At 43.3% G+C, this 17,061-nt stretch overlaps 1 protein-coding gene across 8 annotated transcripts in view; it reads right to left on the bottom strand.

The window, feature by feature from the left end:
- Positions 1–269: 269 nt before the first annotated feature.
- The window catches only part of VDAC1 (voltage dependent anion channel 1), a 31,946-nt gene continuing 15,154 nt past the window's right edge, over positions 270–17,061 (bottom strand). For all 8 annotated transcript variants that reach the window (XM_035290848.2, XM_078364837.1, XM_035290846.3 and 5 more), the window contains 4 exons: positions 8,946–9,173; positions 4,462–4,612; positions 2,095–2,152; positions 270–1,210 (listed from right to left, as the gene is read on the bottom strand). In XM_035290848.2, the coding sequence (XP_035146739.1) occupies positions 1,119–1,210; positions 2,095–2,152; positions 4,462–4,612; positions 8,946–9,173 (529 nt within the window). In that variant the 3' untranslated portion in view covers positions 270–1,118. The remainder of the gene's footprint in view (positions 1,211–2,094; positions 2,153–4,461; positions 4,613–8,945; positions 9,174–17,061) is intronic.

Raw genomic sequence — 17,061 nt, 5'->3', positions numbered from 1 at the left:
CCTAGATAAAATAAGACAGCCTGGTGGACACCCCAATTTCAGCAATGTGTGAACCTAAGCAGTGCCCAGGCATGCATGCCTGCCTGGCTTTGACCTGCAGAACTGTGCAATAAATTCGTGTTTTAAGCTGCTAATTTTATGGTAATTTGTTATACAGCAAGTGAAAACAAATAACATATAATACACATAAAGGGCATGGAGACAAAAAACAAATATCAACAAATGCCCTGTTTATTTATATTTTATTAATAAAGACAACAGAAGAAGGATGAAGTTTCAATATTTTATTCAAGTTTCTTTTAAGTGATGTTAATTACAGCATTTGAAGGGGAAGATCTAATTCCACACAAAATGGAAAACTCTAAAATGTACCCATTGAACTGCTAAAAAAAAACAGAGTGGTGAGAATACAACAGAAGTCCAATTTAGATTCTGAGTGTTGTCACCATGTGATTACAATCACACAGACTCTTCCGAGCTTATAGCTGGAGCTCCTGGAAGCTATTTCATACTCTGGTGCAAGGGCAAAAAAACACAACACAAGAAGGAATAAGTCCTGAATTATTGGCTTCATCACATCCACCCTCTCCACCCCAAAATGGCACAAAAGAAACAGTGACCACGCCCTGCAGACCTTTTGGTGCAAAAGAGGTGAACTGGGGTGGGAACAGGTCATGAAGATCTATCTTAAAAAGTCCCATTCAAGTGAGTTTGTACACACCACCAAGCAGCGAGCCTCTCATAAACTGGGGTTGGGAAACCAAGGTCCGATTCTCAGGAAATCACAATTTCATTCATTTACTCAATATGAATTTACAAAGTGCCTACATATTATCAGCTTCCACTTGCAGCCATTTCTAGATAAAAAAGAAACCTGGCATCTCAAAGGGGCTCCCAAGTTCCCCCCAAGTCTACCACTGAAAGGACCTTTTTCAGAAATGGGTTTCTTCTGTACCTCCGAAAGGGTAACATCTTAAAGCTGAATCATCTTTAACCTGGAGGTCTAACATATTTAGCGATACTTGCATCCCAGACATACAACATTAAAAGATACACTAAATTCTGAAGGTAGCTATGCTGCAAAATAGTTTAAAATTAAACAATTGTACAGTATTCATTTATGCTTGAAATTCCAGTCCTAGACCAAGCTTGTGGCCACCAGCATTGACGTTCTTGCCATCCAGAAGAGCTGACAGTGTCAGTTTGATACCTGCAGGGAGAAAAATCAGGGAGAGGAAAGGAGGAGGAATGGAGAAAAGAAAGGTTAACACCAAATTCAGAACCTGTTCCAGGTATTATCAGCAGGGTCCAAACTACATGGCCCTTCAATCCTTGTTACTTAACACTATCTGACTAACGAGTATCCTACAGTGAGCTTATAAAACAACTATAATTATCCTGCTGCCCAGAGAGCCTACCCAAATCTACTTCTGAAACCCCACTTTCCTTTTTCCTCCCACTGTTCCCCTGGTATAATTAGTCTCTAGCACTGGCAGCATGCAGTAAGCTTCTTTAGCAATCATCTCTTTAAATGAAACCTCAATCCTGAATCCAACCTAAGGGATGACATTTTCAGGTTCATAGTGTACACACACGTACAACAAACTGACCTTCCCTGAAATAACCTGATTCAGGGAGTAGCTGGTAATCTTAGGTTTCCACGGTTCAAAGGTGATATTACACCCTAGAACTATAATACACCATGGACTGGCCTAGCTTACTGTGCAGAGGAAACCTGCAAACCACTTTTCCTATTTGTCTTTTTACAATGGGGCTGATTTATAAGTTAGTTTTGAGAATTTGCTAGAAATAAGTATCAGGCATTATATACACACTGGAAAAAAGGATGGAAGAAAATAGCAGAGAATATATGTTAGCCTCAGCCTTTTTCTCCTACTTGCTACATCTCATATTCTCTAAATGTTTTATAATCATCCATACTCCTTTATAAACATTTAATTATACAACTTTATATACCCATTTATTATATACCCACTGTATTATACAAACATTTTACTATGACATAAATCAGCAAACCAGCACCACAATTTTTTTTAAAACAAAGAACCAATTTCACACACAAGCAACACATACCTGGCTTTAGAGTCTGAGTATATCCTAAACCTATCAGGCTGGAGTTATTCACTTTAGCCTAGTCAAGGAAATGACAAAACAGAGAAAACATTACGTTTAACACTTTGCAATTCCATCTCCAAAATCAGTAAGAGCTTTTTAGTCAACCAACCTTGGACTTCAGAATCAAATTTTTTTATGACCATCTTGTTCATGAGATTCATTAAATTCAACACAAAAGATACCAATTTTAGGTGCATATTTTCCTGTTCAAATGGTGTTCTGAGATCTGAAACCCCTCATAAGAACAAAGCAGAGAGGAGGAAGGCCTCTTGGGGGCCAGTGCCCCTTTTCTCTTGTTTTTAAGTGCCTGCTCTTAAGAGAGCCAAATTTGGTTCTAGTTCAGGAGACTTAAAGTGGGCTGTCCATCAATTACACAAACCAGTACAGAAACCATTCTACAACATGAGATTTCCTCATTCCACCCTAAAGAGGTACAGCCTCCAGTGCCCTGTGACAACAGAAATGAGCCCAACAGGATTTACTGCAAAACCTGTGAAGTAGTTTGAGGGCCTGTGAGCAATGCAAGAGAGTCTGCAAGATGCCAACTGACTACTGATTTATTAATAGGCAATGCAGGAGTTGAACAGAAAAATGAAATGTGAGGTGGGAAATTATCATTTAGCACCCTAAATTTCAAAGTGCTTAACAGTCTGCATTATAGAAAAGGAATTGGTATTAATGGAAGAGACTCAACAGTAAGCCAGTCTAGCTCAAATCCAGTCCCAAGCAACTTCCTGCTGTGTACCCTTGGACAAGTTACTCAACCTCTCTAACCTTCTAGTTCCTCATTTGTAAAAACACAGATGACTGGCTGCGTGCAATGGCTCACGCCTGTAATCCCAGCACTTTGAGAGGCCAAAGCAGGCAGATCACCTGAGGTCAGGAGTTCAAGACCAGCCTGACCAACATGCTGAAACTCCATCTCTACTAAAAATACAAAAATTAGCTGAGTGTGGTGGCGGGTGCCTGTGGTCCCAGCTACATGGGAGGCTGAGGCATGAGAATCACTTAAACCAGGGAGGTGGAAGTTGCAGTGAGCCGAGATCATGCCACTGCACTCCAGCCTGGATAACAGAGGGAGACTCCATCTCAAAAAAAAGAAAAAATAAATAAATAACAGAGATGATTGGCCAGGCATGGTTCATTCCTGTAATCCCAAAACTTTGGGAGGCTGCGGTGGGAGGACAGCTTGAGCCAGGAGTTTGAGACTAGCCCAGGCAACACAGAGAGATGTTATCTCTGCTAAAAAAATTTTATTTATTTATTTTTTTTTGAGATGGAATTTTGCTGTTGTTACCCAGACTGGAGTGCAATGGCACGATCTCGGCTCACTGCAATCTCTGCTTCGTGGGTTCAAGCAATTCTCCTGCCTCAGCCTCCCGAGTAGCTGGGACTACAGGCGCACACCACCATGCCCAGCTAATTTTTTCGTATTTTTAGTAGTGACGGTGTTTCACCTTGTTGACCAGGATGGTCTTGATCTCTTGACCTCATGATCCACCTGCCTCAGCCTCCCACAGTGCTGGGATTACAGGCGTGAGCCACCGTGCCCAGCCTAAAAAATTATTTTTAATTAGCCAGGCATGGTGGTGTGCCTGTAGTCCCAGCCACTTGGGAGGCTGAGGTGGCAGGATTACTTGAGCACAGGAGGTTGAGGCTGCAGTGAGTTATAATCACACCACTACATCAACCTGGGCAACAAAGCAAGACCTTGTCTCAAAAACAAAAAGTTTAAAAACCCAGAGATAATTTAAAACAAAAAAACAAAGCACCTATTTCAAATGGGATTAAACACAGTAGTCTTCATAAAAGGCTCTGCAGAGTGCCTGATACCCGTAAGAAGTACTAATACTTTGATCACTGTACTCATTTGGAACTCTTTTCAAAGTGACAATGTCTCCCATTTTGTTTTTGTTTTCTGAGATGGAGTCTTTTTTTTCTTTTTTTGAAATGGAGTCTCACTCTGTCACCCAGGCTGGAGTGCAGTGGCACGATCTCAGCTCACTGCAACCTCCAGCTCCCTGGTTCAAGCAACTCTCCTGCCTGCCTCCCGAGTAGCTGGTATTACAGGCACACACCACCACACTCAGCTAAATTTTGTATTTTTAATAAAGACAAGGTTTCACCATGTTGGCCAGGGCTCCTGACCTCAAGTGATTTGCCCGCCTTGGCCTCCCAAAATGCTGGGATTACAGGCATGAGCCACCGCGCCCAGCCGCATCTCTCACTTCAAGTAAGCTGAAGCACAGCATTCCAGCAAACCTGAAGGATTCCAACCTAAGTAGCAGATGGGCCTATGAGATGCGTGATTCCACAGATACCTACCGAGAAGCAGGCGTCAGGGTCAATCTGATACTTGGCTGCTATTCCGAAGCGCGTGTTACTGTTTCCGGCTGTCCAGGCAAGATTGACAGCGGTCTCCAACTTCTTGTTCACCTTCTGGTAAATGGAGCCGCCAAACTCTGTCCCGTCATTCCTGCAATGAGCAGAGCACAGATGCTGAGCTTCCCAGGGAGGAGAGCTGCAGCCCAGACAGATCTACCCAAGTCTCCCAATAAACAGGATGCCAGAAATGGATTGAACCAATACTGGTACTAGAGGAAGTCAGAAGTTTACCAAATTTCACAAAACAGATACTCAATTACAGGAAGCCTAGTAAGAATGAAACACGCACCTGGCCAGACACAGTGGCTCACACCTGTACTCCCAGCACTCTGGGAGGCCGAGATGGGCAGATCACTTGAGGCCAGGAGTTCGAGACCAGCCTGGCCAACATGGCAAAACCCTGTCTCTACTAAAAATACAAAAATTAGCCAGGCTGGTGGCACATACCTGTAATCCCAGCTACTCAGGAGGCTGAGGCAGAAGAATCGCTTGAACCTGGGAGGTGGAGGTTGCAGTGAGCCTAGACTGCACCATGCACTCCAGCCTGGGTGACAGAGCAAGACCTTGTCTCATAAAAAAAAAAGAAACATAAAAAACCGGGGGAGAGGAAGTAAGCAGTGACTCATGCCTGTAATCCTAGCATTTTGGGAAGCAGAGGCAGGAGAATTGCTTGAGCCCAGGATGTAGTCCGGGCAACACAGCGAGACTCCGTCTCTATAAGGAAAAAAAGCAGCAGCAAGTAGAGCAGTGAGATTCTGAGTGATTTAGTTTTTACTGCTACTGATATTATTACTTTTATAAATGATTCTACCATAAAAATGGTATGGAAGTCTAGGCATGGTAGCTCCCACCTATAATCCCAGCACTTTGGGAGGCCAAGGTGGGCAGATCATTTGAGGTCAGGACTTTGAGACCAGCCTGACCAATATGGCGAAACCCTGTCTCTACTAAAAACATAAAAATTAGCCAGACGTGGTGGCGGGCACCTGTAATCCCAGCAACCGAAAAAGCTGAGGCAGGAGAATCGTTTGAACCCAGGATGCAGAGGTTGCAGTAAGCTGAGATCACACCACTGCACTCCAGTCTGGGCGACAGAGTGAGACTCTGGCTTAAAAAAAAAAATGATATGGAAAAAGAAAAAAATGAGACCACCACCAGAAATGGCAAGAAAGGCAGGGCATATGCCTCAGAAGTCAAGTTAGAGCCCTTGGCACAACCTGCTGCAGCGACTGCTGGGGGGATAGAGTTGACACTGACCCAGCCTCTTGGAGGAGCAGCAATTCAAGAGCTTAATTCACAATTCAATTTGTCCACCTGTGCATACTGCTCATCCATGCTGCAACATCCACAGTTCCAGCAGGACTGAGGGAGCTTTTTCACTACATCGTAAAATGTCTCCCTCTTTCAAAAACATTCAGAATGAAACCCCAGCTGGCCAAGCTCTCTGCTCTCTTCCAAATACACGGAATGACTCCAGTTGCTGGGAATATCCCTTTCCTCTCTCCAGTCATTTAAATCCTCCTCTTCCTCTTTGGGGGCCCTGCTTAAGCGCTCAGAATTTGGAAGTCTGCCCCACCTGGCTAAACAGCCTATACAAACCATGCAGTCACTGTTACCACTAAAAAAGCATATGAAGCGCTCAGAGAATCTACACTTTGTCCTCTGTCAGGCTGGGGTCTGCACAGATCATATACTGCCTCTCATTACTGCTTTCAGATTGTTGTTTATACGCACAGTGCATACCAGTGCCTGGTCAGAAGCAACCTTCGCTACAGAGGAAACCATAGAAAACAAAAACAGTTCAGGTGGCTGCCACTGGAGAGCTGGGAGGACCAGGCTGAGGCAGGTTGGAATCACTGCTTTTCATAAGCTCATCTGTACTGTCTGATTTTAAAAACTATGGGCTCAGACTCCTTTAAGAAAAATTTTATTGCTGTAATTTTTAAAAAAGGAATGGCCATCTTCCTTGCATCATATGGACTTCAAGTCTGCCTAGACCCTCTCAAACATCTTTAACATAAAATCAGTGTCTGAGTTCTGCCCCAGCACTATGGGCATTTCCAGTGGAAATGGCATTGGTAACTGCGAGTCAGAGCCCATGTACTTTGGAATCCAGCAAAGGGCTTCTAGACCTAAAAACAAAAACTCTAGTCTTCACCAGACACTCTCCCTAAATTAGATAATACATTCTAAATTTTCTTTCTTTTTTTTTTTTTTCAGAGATGGGATCTTGCTCTGTTGCCCAGACTGGAGAGCAATGGCAAAATCATAGCTCACTGCAACCTCAAACTCTTGGGCTCAAGTGATCACAGGCATGTTGCCACCATGCCCAGCTAATTTTTAAAAATTTTCTTAGAGACAGAGGATTGCTATGTTGCCCAGGCTGGTCCCAAACTCCTGGCCTCAAGGGATCCTCCTGCCTCGGCTTCCCAAATAGCTGAGATTACAAGTGTGAGCCACACATTACAAAATTCTCATTTCCCCATGAAATTTGGCTAGACAGACATTATAATTCCAGAAAGTACAGGGAGACCCACGCACTGCCTAATTCACAGGGAATCCTGTCTTCTTTAAACAGCCCAAGTATGCTACAACAAAACAGCAGCCTGTCAAAAAAAATAACAGGTTTCTGAAAGACTTTAGTAATATATTCAAGTGGGAAAGTTTCTTGGACTTACATGTTTTTAAAAGGCCAAACTTTTCAGAATATCTTAAAACCAGCAACACAATACTGCCTTCCTGTACAGAGCTTTCAAAACCATAAACAGAGGCCAGGCACAGTGGCTCTCGCCTGTAATCCCAGCACTTTGGGAGGCTGAGGCAGGCCAATTGCTTGAGTTCACAAGTTCAAAAACAACCTGGACCACATGGCAAAATCCTGTCTCTAAAAAAACTACAAAAATTAGGCAGGTGTGGTGGCGTGCACCTATAGTCCCAGCTACTTGCAAGGCTGAGGTGGGAGTATCACTTGATCCCAGGAGGTGGAGACTGCAGAAACTGTGCCACTGTACTCTAGCCTGGGTGAGAGAGCGAGATCCTATCTTCAAAACAAAACAAAACAAAACAAAAAACCATAAACAGGGGAACTGTTCAAATTCATCTACATGAAGCACAAAGATTTTCCGTTATGCATCTGGGCCCCTGCAAGCACCAGGGCAACGCAGATGAGCTGTGTCAGCTCTTCGTGCTGGTTCCAAAAATAAACCATACCCACTTGTTGCTTATTAAAAATGTTGAAGCTTAGATATATGAAAGAAACGGCTGACAGCCATTGTTCCTCCTAAAATTGGTGTCAATGCCCAATTTCAAACCAAAGAAAACACTTCCCATGCCAATCAGAATTCTACATTTAAAAACATTTCTATCCATGTGATATGTTTCCTATAATTTTTTTGTATGTTTCACCTTTTCATAATTAATATACAATAAGATGGATATTTTCTTGGTAAACATTCCTATTAATTTTAACACAGGTACACAGATTCATGTAACCACGACCATAGTCAGGACAGTTCCCTCCCTCAAACTCCCTTAGTCACCCCTTCATAGTCAAACCCTCCCCGCCCCCTGGCAACCACTAGAATGCCCATGTCTATGGTTTTCCTGTGACATTTTAGCTGTAACGGATTCCAAAGTAATGATAAAAATTGCTCAAAAAAATTTATTAATGAAAATAATATTAGTTTACACATTAACATCATTTGTGTTAAGAAGTTACTTCTCTAGTGACCTCTAGTGGAAGGAAATAAACTTGGTAACTCCACATCCAGCTTGTGCCACAGGTTAATTCCTCATGAAACTAAATAAACAAGATTTACGGATGAAACAAGATTCATGAATGAAATCTGTTTCCCTTAACCTAAATCATCACTCTACTTCAATTCTCAAGTTTGATTACAAGGGACTCTCTCCCAACCTGTAATCACTGTTTCCCTTCACCATACTGTCCAATAGTTACTTTTACAGTTTCACTACGGAGAAGATACTTTGTAACTGAGATAATCAGCTCCTACATTTGTCTACCATGTCTACCTGTTATCAGGCTAAACCTCGAGCATTAGACAGAGAAAGATAGCTGTTTTGTTAACTAAAACAAAAACTGCAGGGAAAGAACACGCTCTGGACTGGTTCCAGGTCCCTGATGTAGTTAATCAGCCACTCTGTACCAGTGGCAGTATTTACTGTTTGTAGAGTGGAAAGGATCTAAGACATTTCAGGAAATGGGTAGGTGGGAAACAGAAAGATAGCATCAGGCCCTCTGGGTCATCTGATGCCAACAAACTCACTTTACAGTGATTAAAAATTGCACTTCCTTTAAAAAAAATAATAATGAAAAGCATCCCCTTACCACACACACAGCAGCCCCCAGCCCCGGCTCCCCCCACCACTGCCCTCCTCTCTACCACTGCCCTAAGCACACTTACACATTAGTATGAAGCTGGAATTCATCAGTCTTGTAGCCAACTGCAAAGTTGCTCTGGGTCACTCGGGACTTTGCAGTCTCAAAATTCATCTGGTAGCCAGCCAGCCAGCCCTCATAACCCAGCACCAGAGCACCCCGGATGGAAGGCCCAGCAATGTCGAAATCCATGTCGCAGCCCAGGTTAATGTGCTCACGCTTGTACCCTGTCTTGATTTTAGCATTTTTTTTCCTGAAGGAAAAGAGGTTGTATTAAGATCAGAAGCTAACTCACCTTGAAATGCAAGTTGTTTTATTTAAAATCTCAGGTCAAATAAAGAGAGTGGGGTGGGGGTGAAGTCAGGGCTCCAGTTCTCCCTTAAGCCACTGCCACACCACAATAAGCAGGACAACCTGTCTTCCACAGGGATGCTGTCTGCAGAAACCCCACAATAATGAAGTGAGAACACACGAAAAGCCTGAAAAATAAGTACAAAGTAACTTTCTTCTACTATTCTCTTTGTATGATTAATATAGCAGCCTACACAGGCATTCATTAGATGGAAAGCTACCATGTAATTATGAAACAGATGCATCTTTGCTACTTTCCAAATCTGTGGAAAAGATTTATCCATCAGAAGGCAGCTACCTAAACAGCAGCTTTTAAGGAGATGGTTATCTTCTTACTTTGTGGCTCACACAGTTAAGTAAGGAAACCAAGGCTATGTTCCTTCTAAGTTAATACAACAGTAAAATGGATTTTAATTCCATACTCATGAGACACCAATTAAGCACATATTTCAGAGAACCAAGTACTGATGTAGAACCTGGAACTCTGCAATCATGGGGGCCAGGAAATGTTAGTTAGCCAGACAGTACCCCATGTCCAACCTGATGATCCCAGATGTGAGTATATAAAGCAGTTCAGTGTCTCTACTCCCTGTTCCTCAAGACCCGGCATCCCTTAGGAAGAGCAGGTGACTAGTGACACCTGCAGACATATTATTACCATGTATTTTACCAAAAGTAAACACTGGAGAGCAAGATTACATTGATCAAATAAAACAGGGACCATTTTTATCTGATTGTTTCTATCATTCAGTTACAAGATAGACATCTCCCACAGCAAGCTGCATTGTCAGCAGAGTCCATAGGAGGAACCAGATCCACTCAGAGCCCCAAGGACTACACAGCACTGTTCACTCCTAGCTTTATTCACATTGAGATTAACGCTTCATCCTCAGCACCTAGACCAGTTCTCCTCCTGAAAGAAACCAGTGCTCCTTGGAGAAATGGCCAACTACAGATCTTAGGCAGGAAATGTACACAGTGACCTAAAGCATCTATCGAAGCTACTGAAGACTTCTGGGGTTGAGGCAAAAGGACTTATAAGCTAACCTGAAGAGGCTCCCAAGGGTTTCAGCAACAGAGCAATGTGAGCCTCAATAAGAAAAACATCAGCAATAAGCTGAAATATGTTAAACAATATGTTTATTCTATGAATAATAATGACACTCGGCGCCAGGCGCAGTGGCTCATGCCTGTAATCCTAGCACTCTGGGAGGCCGAGGTGGGTAAATCACGAAGTCAGGAGTTTGAGACCAGCCTGGCCAACATAGTAAAACCGTCTCTACTAAAAATACAAAAACTAGCCAGGCATGGTGATGGACGCCTATAATCCCAACTACTCAGGAGGCTGAGGCAGGAGAATCACTTGAACCCAGGAGGCAGAGGCTGCAGTGAGCTGAGACCACAGCACTGCACTCCAGCCTGGGCAACAGAGTAAGACTCCGTCTCAGATTGAAAAAAAAAGAATTAAAGCAACACACAAATCACAGAGCCGTCATCTTTTGAGACTACAGAACCAAGCTGTTATCTAAAAACAGCAAATAGACCGAGTGTGGTGGCTCATGCCTGTAATCCCAACACTTTGGGAGGCCAAGGTGGTTGGATCACCTGAGGTCAGGAGTTCAAGGCCAGACTGGCAACATGGCAAAATCTTGTCTCTACTAAAAATACCAAAATTAGCTGGGCGTGGTGGCACGTGCCTGTAGTCCCAGCTACGCAGGAGGCTGAGGCAGGAGAATCGCTTGAACTCAGGAGGCAGATGTTGCAGTGAGCTGAGATTGTGCCACTGTACTCCAGCCAGGGCCACACTGTGGAGCCAGACTCTGTCCCAAATAAATAAATAAAAACAGCAAATAGGCTGGGTGCAGTGGCTCACGCCTGTAATCCCAACACTTTGGGAGGCCGAGAAAGGTGGATCATGAGGCCAGGAGTTTGAGACCAGCCTGGCCAATATGGTGAAAACTTGTCTCTACCAAAAATATAATCGCTTGAACCCCAGAGGCGGAGGTTATGGTGAGCCGAGGTCATGCCTCTGCATTCCAGCCTGGGCAACAGAGCAAGACTCCAACTCAAAACAAACAAACAATCAAATAAGGAATCAAACATTTATTCCATCTGTCCTATACTAACTATACCTCAAATAACCAAATAGTTGATGAGACGTTTCCCTTTATGGAAATATTCCAGCTAATAAGTAAAGAAGAAATTTTAAAAGACAAATTACCACCATTTTGTAATCTAATGAGTTACTGGATCATGAATGGCACTAACATCATACAAATAGAAAACCACCTGTACATCCCACTGGCAGCATACAGCACCACCTATGTTTTAGGACCTACCCCCCATAACAGGAATTAAATGTGACAAATTCTTTAGACTTACCAATTCACAGAAAATGGGAGACAGGGAACAACTTAAATGACACCATTGAAATACAAACAGTAAAATCAGGGTATATGTAACTCTATAGGACAACAATCTAGCTTCAACAAATAAATGGCAAGAGGGAAAAAAGACAAGGAGAATTTGAAAATTAAGAAATATAGGAGCCATATTAATTTATTTCCCTAATTTTACCTAGACAATTTTTTTTTTGAGATGGAGTCTTACTCTGACATCCAGGCTGAAGCACAGTGGAGTGGTCGCAGCTCACTGCAACCTCCACCTCCCAGGTTCAAGTAATTATCCTGCCTCAGCCTCCCAAGTAGTTAGGACTACAGGTGCCAGCCACCACACCTGGCTAATTTTTGTATTTTTAGTACAGACAGGGTTTCACCATGTTGGCCAGACTGGCCTTGAACTCCTGACCTTGTGATCTGCCTGCCTCAGGCGGATCCCAGTAAAGTGCTGGGATTACTCGTGTGAGCCACCTCACCTGGCCAATTTTTTTTTTTTTTTTGAGACAAGGTCTCACTCTGTCACCAAGGCTGGAGTACAGCAGCACAATCTCGGCTCACTGCAACCTGTGCTTCCCAGGTTCAAGCGATTCTCGTGCCTCCGTCTCCCAAGTAGCTGGGATTACAGGCATGCACCACTACACCCAGCTAATTATTTATCTGTAGTAGAGACGAGTTTTTGCCATGTTGGCCAGGCTGGTCTCGAACTCCTGGCCTCAAGTGATCCACCCATGGCCCTGGACAATTTTTTATTCTATTTTTAAAAATCATGAAACAATCATGTAAATCTGAACAGACTAGATATTTGACGATATTAAGAAATGATCAACTTTTTCCAATATAATAATACCATAGTTATGCTCCTTTAAAAAGGAATCTTGCCATTTAAAGATACATAACAAAATATTTACAGATGGAATTATGTGTTGTTATTTACTTAAAATAATATGGGCATGGAGGAGTGTTATACTTATGGCTGTATAAATAAAACATGATTGGCCACTATAGGTTGGTAACTATCAAAGCTGGGTGACAGGAATAGAATGAGGGTTAAATATATTTTTCTGTATATTTTTGTATGTTTGAGATTTCTCATTAAAAAAAATAAAGATTAAACATTTCAAATTCTCTATGAGACAAGAATTTCAGAGGTCACAATTGAACATATTGTAAAAGTAATTGCAGGTTAAAAAAAAAAAAAGAAAGCCAGCGCCCTTCCCAAGTGATGGAAGAAAAGCCTGCTGCGTGGCAAGAGTGATACCATCTTAAAGCAAAACCGCCATTGATACGGTTTGGCTGTTGTACCCTCTAAATCTCATGTTAAAATGCAGTCCCCAGTGTTGGACCCGCTGGGAGGTGATTAGATCATAGGGGTGAATCCCTCATGGATTGGTGCTGTCCTTACAATAATAAGTGAGTTATCATGAGGTCTGGGTGTTTGCATGTGGCACCTCCCCACCACCCTCTCTTACTCCTGGCTCTTGCCATGAGATGTGCCTGCTCTTGCTTCATCAACTGCCATGACTTAAAGCTTCCTGAAGCCTTCCCAGAAGCCAAGCAGATGCCTGTGCTATGCGTGTACAGCCTGTAGAACCATGAGCCAATTTAACCTCTTTTCTTTATAAATTACCTATCCTCAGATACTTCTTTTTTCTTTTTTTGAGACAAGGTCTCACTCTGTTGTCCAGGCTAGAGTGCAGTAGTGTGATCATGGCTCACTACAGTCCCTACCTCCTGAGCTCAGGTAGCTGGAACTGACTATAGGTGTGCATCACTATGCCCAGCTAGTGTGTGTAGGGGTGTGTATGTGTGTGTGTGCTTAGAGATGTGCACACCACCATGCCCAGCCAGAGTGAGAGAGAGACAGAAAGACAGAGGGAGAGAGAGAGAGAGAGAGAGAGAGAGAGAGAGTGTGTGTGTGTGTGTGTGTGTATGTCTGTGTTCAGAGATAGAATTTAACCATGTTGCCTAGGCTAGTATCCAACTCCTGGGCTCAAGCAATCTACCTGCCTCACTCTCTCAAAATGCTGGGATTACAGGCATGAGTCACCACACCTGGCCAGGTATTTCTTCACAGCAATGAAGAAACAGCCTAATACAGCCATGACAACCAAGGAATGCATCATAGACAATCTCATAAAAGAAGCAATGCCGGCCAGGCACAGTGGTTCACGCCTGTAATCCCAACACTTTTGGAGGCCAAGGTAGGTGAGTAACTTGAGGTCAGGAGTTCAACCAACCTGGCCAACACGGCAAAACTCCATCTCTACTAAAAATAACAAAATTAGCTGGGTGTGGTGGCATGCACCTGAAAGAGGCTGAGGCAGGAAAGCCACTTGAACCTGGGAGGCAGAGGTTGCAGTGAGCCAAGATCACACCTCTGCAATCCAGCCTGGGTAACACTGTGTGATAGAGTGAGTCTCGTTTTCAAAAAAAAAAAAAAAAAAAAAGGAAAGATGCTTATTTAACCTCCCTGTGGTCACAAGTTTTGCAAGAGTTTTTTGCAAGATAGTCTAAGATATTCACACATCTTTACTCTAAAAGCTTGCTATGGCTGGTCATAGCAGCTCACACCTGTAATCCCAGCACTCTGGGAAGCCGAGGCAGGTGGATCACCTGAGGTTGGGACTTAGAGACCAGCCTGACCAACACAGAGAAACCCCATCTCTACTAAAAATACAAAATTAGCCAGGCGTGGTAGCGCATGCCCATGCCTGTGATCTCAGCTACCCTGGAGGCTGAGGCAAGAGAATTGCTTGAACCCGGGAGGCAGCAGTGAAGCTTCATCTCATAAATAAAACTAAATAAATAAGCTTGCTATATAAAGAATACTTTCTGAGGGGGTGGGCATGGTGGCTCACACCTGTAATCCCAACATTTTGAAAGGCTGAGGCAGGCAAATCACCTGTGGTCAGGAGATGGAGACCAGCCTGACCAACATGAAGAAACCCCATCTCTACTAAAAATACAAAATTAGCCGGGCATGGTGAAGGTTGAGGTGAGCTGAGATCACACCATTGGACTCCAACTTGGGCAAAAAGAATAAAACTCCATCTCAAAAATAAAATAAAAAATAAAAATAAAGAATACTTTCCGAAGGATGAGTACAGGGATCTACTGTCTCTTGGCTGCCTGATACATCACGTCCATTTGTAAGTCCCTATTAAATGTTTCTAAGAAACTGGATTTGTCAGTCTCTTTCTTTGGTCGCTCAGCTCCCTCAGCAGTTGAGGGTAGGTGCACAAACCCTGCTCACCAGCAGAACAAGTGACAATGAAACTTATGCCTTGGAACCTCAACTTGGTTCAAGTTACTTCTATACATTTTGGCAAGCTTTGAAGGAAAAGATTAATGACCAAACAAATTATCTTTCAATAAGAAAAATTCAAAACCGGTCAGGCACAGTGGCTCACACCTGTAATCCCAACATTCCAAGGAGGGCAGATCACTTGAGGTCAGGAGTTTGAGACCAGCCTGGGCAACATGGCAAAACCCTGTCTCTACCAAAAATACAAAAATTAGCAGGACATGGTGGCATGTGCCTGCAATCCCAACTATTCAGGAGGCTGAGGCATGAGAATTGCTTGAACCCGGGAAGTGGAGATTGTAGTGAGCTGAAATCAAGTCACTGCACTCCAGCCTGGGCAACAGAGCTCAAGACTCTCAAGAAAAAAGAAAAAGAAACCTATCTTCATTTGCCTGCTCTTCAGTGAAAGAAGCCTGGGTTTTGGCCAAGTATCTGATTGGCACCAGACTTGATGGGATGACTTATGATTAGACAGCTGTTGAGAAGTTGACATTTAGAAAGGGAAGAAGATCAAGAAATATAAAATCAGCATCTTCTAACCACCTCCTTTCTTATTTTTAATAAAAAGTGCTGCTGATCACAAAGTATGATGCCCATGGCAGGGCCTCTGACCAGTGGTGTGTACCACCTATACCAGTTTACATGGCACCCCCACCCAGTCTCATTGGATTCTGGCCAGGACACAGGATCCCCCAGAGAAACAGCAGTGCTGGGCTCAGGCTTTTCTCCAGTTCTCTTTCTAACACTGCAAACCATGTCTGTGCAGTCTTCCTCTTTCAGACATTCCTGGGATTTTGTTTTGTTTTGTTTTGAGACAGAGTCTCACTCCATCACCCAGGCTGTAGCGCAGTGGTGCGATCTCAGCTCACTGCAACCTCTGCTGCCTAGGTTCAAGCAATTCTGCCTTAGCCTTCCTAGTAGCTGAGATTACAGTTGCCTGCCATCGTGCCTGGCTAATTTTCGTACTTTTAGTAGAGACGGGTTTCACCATGTTGGCCAGGCTGGTCTTGAACTCCTGACCTCGTGATCCACCTACCTCCATCTCCCAAAGTGCTGGGATTACAGGCGGGAGCCACTGTACCCAGCCACTGGGATTTATTTTTAAGCAATTTCAACAGTAGTGCTAATTTGACAAGCACCCGAGAGAGGCCTGACTGATTTGTGGTTAACAAGCAGTATTTATTTGTGGTAGACACCCAGTGGTGACTGCTGGTTCTTATTGAGGTCTGCAGCCTCATCCAGATGTGGTCTACACTCAGCTCATCCTGGGAGCCAGGTGTTTTCTGAGGCTGTACCTTCAGTCACTTTGGAAAGCCAGCTTTCATTTCTAATCTCCATCATACATCATCAGAACTTTCCCCAAATACCCAGTAGCAATATGTACACCTAGCATCCACAATCTTAGCTTCTAAACACCATTCTCCAACATAAAGAACCAAGGCTCTGCCGGGCGCAGTGACTCACGCCCATAATCCACTTTGGGAGGCCAAGGCAGGGTGATCACGAGGTCAGGAGATCGAGACCATCCTGGCAAAAATGGTGAAACCCCATCTCTAAAAATGAAAAATTACAGAAAGAAAAGAAAAAGAATTAAAAAAAAAAAAAAGAACCAAAGCTCCTTGAAGAAATGGTAGATGGCAGGACTGGGGAAAAACAAGTACTAGATAAGCATGGTACACTTTCTGAAACCAGAAATAAAGACATGCTCTGAAAAATGACAGAGATTAGTCAAAAAGCACACAGGATATATTCTCCTAATGGCCATATCTGGGACAATTTGAGCAACAAAATAAATGACAGTATGGATTATTGCCCATAGAGTAAATGTCCATGCACCTAAATAAACACAAATAAATAACTGATTGAATAAATACATGGGGAAGAAGGAAGAGCTCACCCTTACAGTAGAAACTCAATTAACAAGTTAAGGAAGGATGGCAATAGAAAATTACCATTTGAAAGTGCGTGTGGTGGCTCACATCTATAACCCCAACATTTTGGGAAGCCAAGGTGGGCAGATCACTTGAGCTCAGGAGTTCAAGACCAGCCTGAGCAACATGGTGAAACACTGTCTCTATCAAAAATAT

The sequence above is a fragment of the Callithrix jacchus genome, chromosome 2 (assembly GCF_049354715.1).
Source record: "Callithrix jacchus isolate 240 chromosome 2, calJac240_pri, whole genome shotgun sequence".
Classification (NCBI taxonomy): Eukaryota; Metazoa; Chordata; class Mammalia; order Primates; family Cebidae; genus Callithrix; species Callithrix jacchus.
This window is presented reverse-complemented; position numbering and strand designations above follow the sequence as displayed.